Below are 14,334 nucleotides of genomic sequence, written 5' to 3'. Positions count from 1 at the left end.
GCTTGACTTACAATTGCAATTATCCACCAGAAGTGCAATTATGTTCACAATTAACTTGTACTTCCCAATTCATCCAGACTCTCCTTTGTATTACAGACAAGACTTATGCTAGTTTCCAATATATATAGGTTAATATGAGGTACAGGGAAACAGAACAAGACCTAAAATCCAGAAACAAAAATTATCAAAATCCTTGCCTATAGACTACTTTAGAATTAGGAGCAGAAACAATTATTGTAAAAGTCTCTAACTTGGTATTAGATGATCCTTTTCTCCAGTATTTTTCATTTCTAGAAAACAATGTAATGTTTTTTCATAGTGCAGAAAGAAAGATGGGCTGTGCAATAGGTAAACTAACAGCCAGGAGCATACATTTTCAATTCTACTTCTGTCACTTTGGCATTCAGGCAAGTCATTTAGAGGGGGTCCAGATTTTGGGAAGGTAATACCTGGAGCTGCAATACCCTGGTAAAACAGGTGATCTAGCTCACCTGACACTGGTTGCATTTGAAGGGCACACATATTTCTTGGTTTATCAGAAGTTTTGGGCCAACAAGTAGTTATAAGCTGAGCAAATGAACTGACATCATTCTGCATTTCAGCACACACCACACTGGCCCAGAGGCAGTGCTAGACCACCAACCTGTGCACAGCTTTTCATTAGAAGATAGAAATATGTCCTTCCTCTTCTTGCACATTTTTCTACTCATTATAAAAAATTATTATTGTATTCATTATAAAAAATTATTATTGTATTGATTTTGTTTCCAGGAGGATTTTGAAGACAGATTTTCATGTGGGGGATGTAAATAAAAGGCACTTTGATGGTGTAAAGTATAAAGAGATTGCATCTGGTCTGTGTTTCATACAGTGACTGATTCTTGCTTATATCTAATGGAGTAATGAGTTCTCTCTATTCAAAGCTGATCAGAAAAATATATATTTTGGGAGGAATTCACCAAAGAAGTTCCCTTGGGGCATTTTTAAATCCTCCTATTCCTCCCCTCAGGCTATTTTTAACTTTAGGCATTGTGAATATTTCTTCTAAAACATTGATTCAAATTGTTTCCATCTTAAGAATTTCCTAAGAGTTTCTCTCTGCTCTATACATATTGAGTAATCCAACTAAGTACATTTTTAAAGGAAAAACATGTAGGGTTTTAATTAAAAATTTAGCTTTACATTCTGAGTGCCAGATCCCAAAATACTAATCTGCACGGGCCTGAAGACCTTTGAGACAAAGTAATAGAGATCTAGGTAACTGTAGAGTTCATCAGTAGAATTTACATGTTTTAAAGCCAAAGACTTGGTGTCTGTTACTCCCCAACCTTGTAAAGAACTCCCTTCACAACTCAGATCTCCCAAGCCCTTTTCCTCAAGCCAGTCAGTTGACTGATTAGACAATTTCCTTCCTTTATCTAAGATATTATTCTTGTTCAAGATCTGACACGCTTAATATTTTATCACACTGAAGACCAGTGAAAGGATAGCTTGAAAAATACATCTGATTTCTATTGAAAAATCAAGAACCAGCATAACCAGAAAAATGTGCTGCATATTCTCACTGAAGAAACTCCAACACCCAAATCTCACAATCTAAAAACCTGTCCCTAGAAAAACCACTAGAAAATTCATAAAGGAGCCTCTTTAAGCTCTTAATTAATTTTTTATTTCCTAGAGTAAGGGGTATGAACAAAAGTTAATTTGTACACAAAAAGCTTAGGAAAAGAATCCTTTAGAATTTATCACTGTATTTAAAAGAAATACATCCTAAAATCAGGCCTAAACAGAGTAGGAATTATCTACTCCCAGCAATGTGTAAGGAGGTGAAGAAATGGTAGGATAAAACTGCCCTTAAATCTCAGAGGGAGAAATGCTTTACAGTACCCTCACACCTGACACATTGGAGAGGAGATATATCTTTCACTAGTTAAATGAAAGACAGAAGTGTAAAGTGGGTTTGTGCAAAAGAAAAGTTAAAACATCCAGGTGTTAGAGAGCAAAAAGCCTTCATCCATAAAATAATTTTCTTTACTCTGACTTGCTGCACTGTTATTCAAGCAGTGAGAGAGATGTATCTAAGCAAGAGAACTTGATCCTGGACATCACTCTGCAGCCGAGATTTTCATCCAGGTTTGTCCAGGGTGTAGACACATTGTACAAACAACATAAGGCACATAATTAGGTGGCAATGGAAAATACATGTCCAAAGAAGGACAATGAATCTGATGAAGGGCCTGGGGCACAAGTCTTATGTAAAGTGGCTGTGGGATCTGGGGTTGCTTAGCCTGCAGAAAAGGACACTCAGGGGGCACCTTATCATTCTCTATAACTCTGTTAAAGGAGGCTGCAGCCAGGTTGGGGTCAGTCTCCTCTCTCAGGAAATCATTGACAGGACAAGAGGAATCTTAAGCTGCAGAAGGGGAGGTTTAGGCTGGACATTAGGAAGAACTTAATCACAAAAAATGTGCTGCAACATTGGACTGAGCTGACCAATGAGGTGGTGGTGTGACTGCCCTGGAGGTGTTTAAGACTGGATGTGGCACTCAGTGCCATGGTGGCGTTAGGTCATAAGTTGAATTTCATGATCTCAGAGGTCTTTTCCTACCTAAGTGATTCTGTAAATTTGTCAACCAAAACTTGAGCTCCACTTTTTTTTTATTATTTTGTTAGGAGAGGGGGAACTGTTAAAGCAAGGGATTTAAAGTTTCACATGAAATATGACGCATACAAACACTCCAAGCGCCAATCTAAAATACTCTACTCCTCTTGGACCTTAACCCTACCATGGGATAGTTTTCAGATAGGTAACTAGTGGACTGAGAAATATTTAAAATTAGGACTAATCTTTGAGTACTGAATAACCCAATTGAAGACAATACATTGGGATATACAAGATAGCTTTCAAAATAATCTGAATAGAGTACATCACCTTGATTCTCAAGAGCTCATTAAGACTATAAGCCAACAAATGACTATACCTGACCCCCAAACTCTCCAACCTTTGTAGAGTTTACTAGGTGAACTTGATCAGAGTCCGTACCTGAATCTACTTTTTTGACATCCAACCACCATCATACTATGTTGCTGCAAAGATCTACAAAACAGTCAGAACAGATTTTAAGTGAGGTTTTTTTTTTTAAAGAATACAAATCAAGGTCTTTATTTTTTCTCCAGGCATAGCATAGCCTAGTTCACATTAAGAATATCATCCTTTAATTTCAAGAACTTGCATTTTCTCAAATTTAGAGCATACTAGAGGTATGAACAATAGATAAAGAGATGAGTATCATTTTCCACGAATGCAAGGAAAATATTTCTTCACAATTATACAAAGTAGATTAAAACTAAAAATTAGATTCTAGTTTTCCCTTCCTTTATATGTTCATAATCACAACTACTTATAGCCAACATTATAATTCTGTTATATGAAATATGTATTTAAATATCTTAAATGCCCATTCAAGACAGAAAAAGGTAAGCCAGCCTCTTTAATTAACATATAACTAAGACTCGCATGCCTACAGAATTTCCTGACTGTTTTAACCCTCTGTTTAATGCAAGAAGACTCACTCTTATATCAATGCAAAAAAAACATTAAGCTTTGTCATCACTCATATAAAATAACAGAAAATCTTCTGAAAGTAAAAGTGCCACACCATGCACCACATGTGTGGCAGTAGATAAAAACTTTAAAACAGATGTGCATCACAACCACACTCTAAATGTAAATTTGAGGAAGCAAGAAAGTCAAAATGGCATTTCACAAATAAATAAAATAGTCAGAAAGACAACGATCTGAGACCTCCTCTGTGGACCTGCTTTATACTCTTGCTTTCCCAAACCTATTTTTCTGTTTTATCTACTCATTGCATTCAGTCTTAAAACTAGACCGCAGGCTGTCACAGGTTGTAAGGACCTGGGTTTTTTATTCTCACTATTAGTCTGTAGGAACTGTAGGTGTCTGGAACAACAGGGTATGGCTTTAGATTGGTTTTCCAAGGCATTGTGGCTCATACAATAAACAGTAACTACCGCTAGGAAAAAACTAGGAAGAAACAACACCCTTGTGTTGTTGCTGCTCAAGTGTGAGCTGGTGTCAAAACACCCCTTGTTGTTTTTACTAGTGTGGAAATGTGCAGGAATGTAGCCATAGCAGAAACTTGACTGAGCATGTATTTATTTAAGAATGTAACACTTACAGGTTATAAAAGCACAGTCATTTCTTTCAATGAAGGCAATTAGTTTTCTGTGCAAAGTACTCTGGCTTTTTGTCTTTTCCAGCCATAAGAACAAAAACAGTACATGAGTACTAAAAAATGGGAAATAGTGGTGGTGTCTTCCACCACTTCCTATCCATCACCCTACAGACACCGTGGAGAGCCCAATACAGTTGGTATGCTGACAGGCAAGCTAATCGGGTGAATGGCCACCTAAGCTAGTCTGGGTCTGGTGGAAGAGGAGGACACACTACTGAATGTACTGTTCCAATAATTCATAAATAGAGGGTTTCAACTGTTTCTACATTTGTGATGCCTAAAACAATCTCTTTCAATCTATTTCCATGGTTTTTTTTTCCTGCTTTGCCATAATTTAGATCTCTTTATCCTAATTGGGATTTTTGTCATCTTAAACCATGCTGAAAAAGAAGTTTGAATTAAACATCAAGTATTTTTATTGGACTTGTGTTGTGAACTCTACTGTTGCCAGGACAACTTCATCATTATGGGATGGAAATATTCTTTGGAAATAAGACCAAATAAAAAAACCCAAACCAAAATAAAACAAAAATGAAAACACAAACTAAAAAACCCAAATATTCAGTAAGGTAGACAAGCTATCATGTCTTGGGAAAGAAAACTAGTACAGATTTGAAACCCCTAAATCTCTGATTTTCAGTTTCTGCATGGTTAACTTGCAACATTAACAACTATGCTAATTTCAATTTCTAGGAGATTATTTTGCAAAGAGATACCGTTTTATTGCAGTACTATCTCCCCTGCAGTGATGCACCTGCAAAGAATTGCCACATGGAGGAGTAGACAAGTAAAGGAAGAGCTGAAAAACAAGCACAGACTGTGGCTACAAAATGGAAGCCTAGTTTCACCTTCTGTTTGTATTTTTTGAAGGTACCACAGTAGAAGAGAAGCACAGACTGTCAGAATTGCAAAAAATATCCCAACTCATTTAATATGTATCATATCTGTGTCAGACTTGGCCAAGAGAAAGAACACATTTGTGCATGCACAGGTAAACAACCATCAGATACATCTTGTGTGCTAGAATATACCCTCTTATGACAATAAGCAGCACACAAATTGAAGTTGGTTCCTCTTCTTTCTAGAACACTAAATCAATACTCAGATAGTCGTTAGAATTTAACCCACTGAATTCAACCTACCGACTCAAGGTACAACATTTCAAGATTCAATCCAATGCAGACAACAGGGCTACAACCCACAGCACTTTTGCAGTGTTTGGTGAAAAACTGGTGAAAGGGCAGGACAGCAATAAAATCTGAACTTTGCTCTACCACTTCCCATAGCATTATATGTGAGACTTAATGCTAAGTATCTTAGCATTTCCAACTAGACAGATTAAATAGAGCAACAGAAGAAAAAATTACATGTTCAAACCAGGTGTTCTCAAACATTTCCCACTGATCATTCCCAGAAAGGGAACTTTTAAATAACTGTCCATTGTTGTACTGCAGAGAGCTTCTGTCATGCATCTGCTCAGTTTGCCATGAGTGGCCTTTGAAAACACTGTATACAGAATTCTAGAAGAAGCCTTTTGGAATTGCAAAAACTCAAACATTAAACATAGGAAACAACTTCAGCAGTGCCCAGATTTCACCATGACAGACAAGGACATTCTGACTCACTTCAACTTTCAGAATTTTTGCAAGTAATTTCTTAAAACAAACAAATTACTTGGTCTAAAATACTGCAGCTCCCATAACCAGGAATATTTTTAGACCATGTCTCTACTGGAGTTATTCTATTATTACAAAAATCATATCAAAGTTTACGCAGGGAAACAATTCAAAATTGAAAGTTCTGCAAGGGGAATTTTTTATTCAGACCTGAAGCTATAGCAAACAATTGAAAAATATGTTTGATGAATAATCTCATTCCTCAGGCATTCAGGTATCTCATAAATAGTAGTATTACACAACTCCAAGAATCTGGATTAGCAGAAACAACAGCTTCATTTTTTCTAATGTCCCCAGTGAGTATGGTAACCTAAATAAACTGTAAAATAGATTTAGAGACAGATAGAAAAAAATTACATGGCTAAAAATTTCCATCTATACAGAAGTCCAACACCAGGTCTACTATAATTAAGACCCACTTATATTTCAAATGAGGAATTCGCTAGCAACAGCGTAATAAACATCTTGTATCACCTTTTAACAAGTCTACCATATAAAGAAGCTTTCAAAAAAAAGGACAGGCCTAAATGCTCCAAATACTGCTGTTCATACTGAAGTTACTTTACATGTTGTCCCTCTAACTCCTAAACCAGGTGGTTTTTTTAGTTTTGAGGAAAACAAAAAAACAAACAAACAAAAGAAAAATCATGTAGTACCCCAGGATTTTGATAGTATTTAGGGGAAAAAGTGTGAATATTACTGAAATCTTTGTGGACTTTTGGTGCACAAAAGGAATGTTTTAGCAACAGAGCAGAGACAACAATTTCACTAAAGAAGATACTTTTGAGAAGGAACTGGACAGGTGAAAATCTAGTTTCATGTAGAAGCATCAGCCTCAAAGAGAGTCTTACTAGCACAACTAAGATGCACAGCACATCTTCTATATATCTAGGGTATTTACTCAATAAATGAGGCAAGACGTTTCAAAGATTTCATGAAGCCCCTTCCCTAGTAATGTTGTAATGTTCTATTTCAGAATGAAAAGTAATCATCTTACTCTTGATAAACATTTCTTAAAAAAATTGGTCATTTACACTACTGACATAATTGAAGTTAAAATACATGTGTTGCTAGTGCAACGGCATTAATAAAGCAAAACTGTTTTAAAATACTTGTAGGCATGTGTATACATACACACACACTTTCTTCACCTGTAAAAATATAAATACCCAAACACAAAAAGATCTATAAAATAAATGCTTCACTTGTAAGCTTAAGCAAGGCAAGAAACCACCAGAATTTACATTCCATATAAAACCTAAAGACTAGCTATTAGCAACAAATACTTTCTGACACCATATGTATGACTTTGTGTTGATTATCTAAGTGAAAATTTTGTCCAACACAGAGGTCTCATAATTTGAGGGAGAGAAACAATAGTTTATGTAGAATATGAGGTGTGAAGAGAGCCAGGTAGGGCTAACTTCCTTCCTGTCTCTGAAATAGTTACTTCTAAACAGAGACACCGATGCTTCATGTCTACAATATTTGTTTCATAAATCAAATTACATTTTGCAAGATGGAACACTGAAATAATTCCTAGTTCTTTTATGCAAATTTTACAGGGAATTGAAAGAAATTAGCTCCATTTAAAAATGGATGTTAAAATATAACTTCGAGGATATTGTAAAAATCACCATCAAGCCTTTTTTTTTTTTTTTTTGTAATTGCAGTGAACTCAATTAGTCATAGTAGATTAACAGATACTGTTTAAGAATAGAAGAGACCACTTGATCATCTACCAAAAGACATCAAATTCCACTCTGCTGCTCATGTGCAGAAATCAATAACATCCTTTACTATGGCATGTTTTCTTCAAAGACCCAAGTCTTGTGCCAAATGCACCAGGAGCAGCAACACACTTCCCTGGATAGAATAACTCCAACTGCTAATTAACTCTTGCCTGTCTTTAGATTACAGCTATTTGCTTACTTTTTGCTTCCTTTATTTAATTTCTGTCTTCTGCTTAAATAAAAGACAGAATTATATTTTAACAGTCGCATTCTCCATGCATTAAAGAAAAGAAAAATACAGGATCTTTGGGCAAACCACTTCTCTATCTTATTTTTGATAAACTACGTTAAAGGAGCCCGGGAGGTGCCTTTATAAGGACTTCACTGCCAACCTCTAAATATTAATTCTTCTCTGCTCACTTTCTGAATTCTCAATTTCTCCCTAAAGTCATTCAAACTTAAAAATGTGGACAAATGGGTTGCGCTAGTATTGTAGCATCAGTCTCATCAATTTTGAATGGATAGTCAAAATGACCTCTTTGCATCATTTTGTACATTCAGCTCAAATATAAATCACCTTAGCTGTCTTGAAATGCTTCTCAATCAGGATCAGCAGATAACTCAGAGTCAGTGTTTTCCATGATATTACTCCCAGTCATGCAGACATGCCTAGCATTTGGCTTAATTAAAATACCCTTTATTTAAAATGGATTCAGCTTTTCAAATTATCTAACTGAGTCCTTAGGACTGGTCTCACTTATCACCTTTTAGCAGTTGTCTTTCTTTTTCATCAGCAAGGTTATGTTTGCTTCAGCATCAGTAATGAAGATAGTTAAAAGACAGAGTTGAAACACAGCTGAAATTCAAAAAAGCTCTTCATTTTGATATGCCAGTATTAACAATTGCTTTTTTTCAGCCACAATTTCTTAGTAAATTAGCTTTTAGCTGAGCTTCATGAGTCTGTATATTGTATATCTCACCTATCCTAACCAGAGTAACATCACATTTGGCCCAGTATGGTTCAAAATGGCTAACACCAGCAGCTTCAGAGAAAGGGTTAAGCAATGTTAAAAAGTAGTTATGCATCAACCTGCTTCCACACCCACACTTTCAGAGGCTAACTTATCCAAGAAGTCCAGAGGCATATAAGCCTTAATAGCACTACTGTAACTATAGCTCATATTATACATCCAATAATACTTATTCTTTGGCTTTCTAAAATATATTACAATACTCTAAGTCTTGGTAACATTATATGGTGGGAAAATTCAAATGTTATCTATTACTGTGTGCAAAAATATAAAGAATCAATATTTAATTTTCTACAGTTTACAGTTTCATTTTACCTCAAGGGTTCCAACTTTAGTTTACTGCCAGAAGGGACTAGATCCAAAGTTGGGATGTCCCAGAAATTTCTAAGACAATAAATGCTACAAAATTAAATAATTTGGCTCTTCAGAAAAACATCTGAGTATCTTAATTCACCAATATTGGTCCCTGAATGAGCCAATGAGACCTCTCACTAGCCTATTACATGTTTTTGCATATGTTCAGATTATTTTGTCATTTGTCCATGGTTAGCTACTCACCTTTTGGGCTTGCTCTTAGTTCTCCTGATTATTTCTGTATATATACTGCCTGCTGTGGATTATGATAATTTTATTGGCCTCCATAGAGTTGGTTTCTCCATTTTCTCTAGGCTATTTGGCTTCACTGGTCTTCTCAAGCAGTCATTGCAAGCTCAGTCTAAGCATTTTTCTGCATGCTTTGTATACATCTACAAAACAATAATTACTGTGTGTTCCAACTGAGTATAAATTTATAATGCATGACTGTACTATAATATATCCATGTACCATGTACTGTCTGCAGACACAGTAATCCCTGACTGAAAAAAATTCTAACTCTTTTCACGAAAAGGTGAGTTTTAGTCTAAGGTTTTTTCATTGGACCAAAGCTAAAAATTTTGAGAAAATCATTCAAAATGGAAACAAATTATTATATATTACAGTGTGCTTTGCATCTTTAAAATTACCAATATTAAAACTGCTAAAATTAATTTAATTAATGGAATGCTTATTAACTATAACATTTGCATTTAGAAATGCACAAATAACTCAGAGTTTATTTTACATTATTTTCATTGCTGACCTTAAGCAGCAGCTAAGCACCAAACAGCTGCTCTCCCATATTCCCCCTCCTCCAGCAGGATGAGGAAGAGAATAGGAAAAGAGAAAGTGAGAAAAATTGTTGGTCAGGACACAGGCAGTTTCAGCAGTAAAGGAAAAAGAAAGAAAAATAAACCCAAAACAAACAAACAAACTAACTAAAAGCCAAAAAAATCCAACCCAGATGATGCAAAGACAATCACTCACTACCTCCCGCAAGTAGACATGCTCAGCCACTAGTAAAAAACCAGCTACCTCCTCAAAAATGCTTTTGTTGGCAAGAATAGCCCTCTGTGACATTAAATAACTCTCTGGCAAATTTAGCTCCTCTGTCCAGGTTGTGTCCTCTCACACCCTCTTTCCCATCCTCAGCCCACTCATAGCAGGGACATGGAAAAGAGAGAGCCTTGGCACCACTAATACTACTCAGTGATAGCCAAAACATTGGCCTGTTATCAATACTGTTTCAGTCACAAATCCAAAACACAACATCATAGACGCTGCTATGAAGAAATTTAACTCAATTCCAATCACAGTACACTAAGACACTGTAAAATATAACTAGAAATTATCTCAGCTCTGGCTTCAGTGAGATACTGTCATATTTTGCTGAAATAATAGCTCTTGCATGTTTTTGGCACTGGTGGCCACCCTAAATTGAGTACTGATTTTCTGCAGTTTCCTTTAAGATACATACACATCTCTCTGCTAAGCCTCCTAGTCCAGGAGACATTAGACAACATTTTGATTTCTGCACAATCCTGACACCTCAAGAGCTCAGCAGCATTAAAGGATAGCCAACATCTCTGCTTGAGCTCAGATCTGTGCTTTGTGAAAGCATCTCTCTAGTCTAAATTCTTTTACAAATCAAATAGCAGCATCCTGTGATCTCTTCAATAATCCCAGCTGCTTGCTCTAAGGGGTTTTGAAAATTCATTTGACTACTTTGACAAAAGAAAGTTTGACTGCCTTTGAACCTGCTTTCAAAGACAAAGTTATACAAGTTAAGCTATTGTCCATGGAGTATTCTGGTTAACTTTGACAATGATGGATACCTTTCATGATCATTTCCCAGATCCCTTATGCCTACACTTCACAACTGTCCTTAATGATGAATTACATTCATCTGCAATGAATGACAATTTTCCAGTACTCTCATCCCCAAAGAAATGGCATTATCATCACATATTCTCACTATAATTTATCAGTGTGAAAAAATACAGAGTCTCTGATTACTCAATTCTTTATTAATGTAATAACTTAAACAAATACTACTTTACACATTTTGAGATGCAGATAGGAAAGTATATCAAGTTCTTCCATGGAATATACTGTCTTCATTACTCTAGGAACTGTAAATCTTACTCCTTAATGAAAATACAATGTGGAGAAGACAGATTGTTATGATTTGAAACTAGTTCAGATGTCCCAGCTGAGTCTTGAATAAATAAATTGACTGTTATAAAATAAGGGATATTCCAAACTGTGTTTTGAATGGAACCCTCATTCTCACCACTGACAAAAGTGGCAATTTTATTTGCTTAGTGAAGTTGTTTTAGTTTTATATGCTGACATCTTCACTGATTCAAGATGGAATAGCCCAGCAAACACACCCTATGGAAAAAGTCATCTATTCAAGCTTGCACTTTGTGAGAAAAGGTCTCACCTTAGACCACCATTATTTGCAATGATTACTTATTATGGCAGATTGAATTGAATTTATCTTAACAAATAAAGAAAGCTTGGCTGAAAATTGTTATTTCTGTTACAGTGACATTAAAGGTCCACAGATCAGGACTTTCCTGTTCCTGTACTTTATAAAAACATAATGAAAAATACTGCACATAGAACAAAGTGCTTGACATCTAACCAAAGAAAACTATAATCTAAATGTCAATCTTCAAATAGAAGGAAACAGGTAAGTATGGAAGCATGAAAACCCCAGAACCAATGGGAAAACATTAATCAACTTGATGGGCACTGACATTAAAGAACTTGAGTCTTGGATTTTTTAATGGCATCACCTCATAATCATTAGTGATGATTAGTGATTCTTCTTATGAAGAGAATTTTTAAAAGAGAAAAATCTTCCTGTGTTTTCAGAAGTGTTTGGAAGGACCTCCTCCCAGGCTTGCAGGGCAGAAAAAGAGAAAGTATGAAGGGTTTTTCTTAAAAACAAGATGTAAAGGAATCTAAAAGAGCATGCCAGTTAAGAAGTCAAATGATCTCCTACTACAAGGGGAACCAGATTTTTTATTTCTTCCTTTGAATTGTATGTGGATGAAAATGAGTGTACTTTTCTTAGTGTGTAGAGATTTTATATCTGTGGTATATGTCTGTAATATGTATCCATTTTCAGCATGAGACAAAGAGGATAATTATTTCCCAGGGACTGGTGCAAAGCAGTAAGTCAATGCTGCTGCAGTGAGAGAATGCACGAGTACACAGAAGGGTGGGAAGATGACTGTGAAGGGATAGAGGTAAATCATAGTGGACATATAAAAACTACTTCCCAAGGCAGACACACAAAAAAAATTACCAGATGGTAGCAAGAAGTATTCTCCATCTGCTTGTGCATCCTTCACCTTTGGGAACTCCATGTATGCTTACATTTGTGGTTTTGATCTTTATAAATCTAGTTGCTTCAGAAGACACATTGTATTTACTTACAGACTGATTCAGCACCATTTGTATGGTCCAGGTGTGCTGCCTGTGGAACATAGGGCATCTTCTCTGAGTCCTGCAGCAGCTTCAGAAAAACCTTTCATGAAAGTAGAAAAAAGAACTTTAGAATCAATTTTCTAAAACTATTTTATATATATCCTAAACCATCCATACTGTCAGAAATTACTACTGACTGCTGCAAACATCTTGCTGGAATATGACTATAATATTAGTCAAGTTCTCCAGTTAAAATCTTAGAGATAAGGGAAATGAAATAAATATCAGTAGTTGCAAAAACACCCATGCAAAACATTGCTGACCCATGAATACTACCATCTGTGAAGATTTTTCAATAGACTCTCTGCCCTTGATTGACTTTTTATGCTCCTAAGCCTTGGTATGTGCTGGAACTCAGTTACTGCAGTTTCTACCAAGGAAGCAGCTTAATTCTCTTCTGATGCTCCAGCTAGATATCTATGGGCACAACTAGAACTGTTACCAAAGAGTTCTAGTTGTAGAAGAACATCTAAATCTAATGTACAAAATCCTACAGAGCTGAGAACCTAGAGATTCCAGGGAATTCACAGTGTCTAGGGACACTTAGGAAACATTCCTAGATTTGTGCCAGCACATGGACAATAACGTTACTGAAAGACATGTAAAGAACAAGGGAATCATCAGAGACAGCCAAGGTGAGCAAAGTCTTGTAAAACTAAGACTGCAGAGGGAACTGGGCAACAATGTGTGTTTCATAGCAAAACATTAATGTGCATACCCTAAATTGGGTAGAGAGGATAGGATCCTGTTACCTAAAATTGTGATGAGAAAAGCTGAAATTACTTTTTTATAAAAACAACAGTCTAAAAATATGCACTAGATTGAAATTGAAAGGACTGATTTTTCTAAAGTAGGGGAACGCCTGTCAGAAAAGACTTAAAATTATAAAAACCCAGCAGAATTCACCAACTTCACAATCATTAAGTCTATTTGAATGGTATGTATACTTTGCCAAACAGATATGTGTTCAACCTACTATTTCTTCCTTAAACCTGTTTCACAGTTCTGTCCACATAAAGCCCTTTGAATTTCATAGACATGCATTTCATTTATCTTGCAGAAGATTTCATAGTGAGCCTTAGACACACATTCTCTACTCCTTGTGAGCTCAAACTAAAAACACAATTAACATTTTCTTGTCTTAACTTGAACTGCAATTTAAAGAGTGATCTAAGAATCTAAGGTAAAAGAAAAAAAAAGAAAAATGTACAGAAAATACAGGTACCATGAGCATCTCAAATTAAATAGAAAAAGAACAACCACATTTTTTTCTTTGTCTTGACAAAAGTTTTCTTTTGCTCTTTCCTCTCTGTTTGGGTTGAGCTGCAAGACAGATTATACCCACAGTGCCACTTTCAGAAATCATTAAGAAACCATTTATTTCTTCCCACAAAAGAATCTGATCTCAGCTATAAGAAAAAATTTCTTGTTTCCAAGGAGCTCATACAATAGACAATAAAAACCAGTCAATGTGAAGTACTTTATAGCTCTTGAAAAGACATTTCTTGACTTTCTAAGGTCTGACTGTTACAAAACCATATTTTGCTTAGTCAATATAATTGCAATTTAACAGTGGTTATTGATTGCATTTGTTATCTGCCAGCTTTCAGGGAACAACTTTGGCCATTAACAACTGCAGGGCCAGAAATTTCTGGCCTTATATTTCTGTATTAGACCCTGGAGGCAGATCCTGACAGTCTAAAGCCACATTCTAATTTGTTTTCTTGGACGTGCTTGCTGGTGGCTCTGAACATCAATTCTGTCAAGCAAACCAAAC

At 35.8% G+C, this 14,334-nt stretch overlaps 1 protein-coding gene across 1 annotated transcript in view; it reads right to left on the bottom strand.

Annotated features, from left to right (window-relative positions):
- ABCA13 (ATP binding cassette subfamily A member 13) overlaps positions 1 to 14,334 on the bottom strand; it is a 168,886-nt gene that overhangs the window by 73,966 nt on the left and 80,586 nt on the right. Inside the window, exon 35 of the mRNA XM_050971110.1 lies at positions 12,507 to 12,597. Coding sequence (XP_050827067.1) covers positions 12,507 to 12,597 — 91 coding nt within the window. The remainder of the gene's footprint in view (positions 1 to 12,506; positions 12,598 to 14,334) is intronic.

Source organism: Serinus canaria, chromosome 2 (genome assembly GCF_022539315.1).
Source record: "Serinus canaria isolate serCan28SL12 chromosome 2, serCan2020, whole genome shotgun sequence".
Classification (NCBI taxonomy): domain Eukaryota; kingdom Metazoa; phylum Chordata; class Aves; order Passeriformes; family Fringillidae; genus Serinus; species Serinus canaria.
The sequence above is the reverse complement of the archived record's forward strand: the minus strand, read 5'-3'. Positions and strand labels throughout refer to the sequence as shown.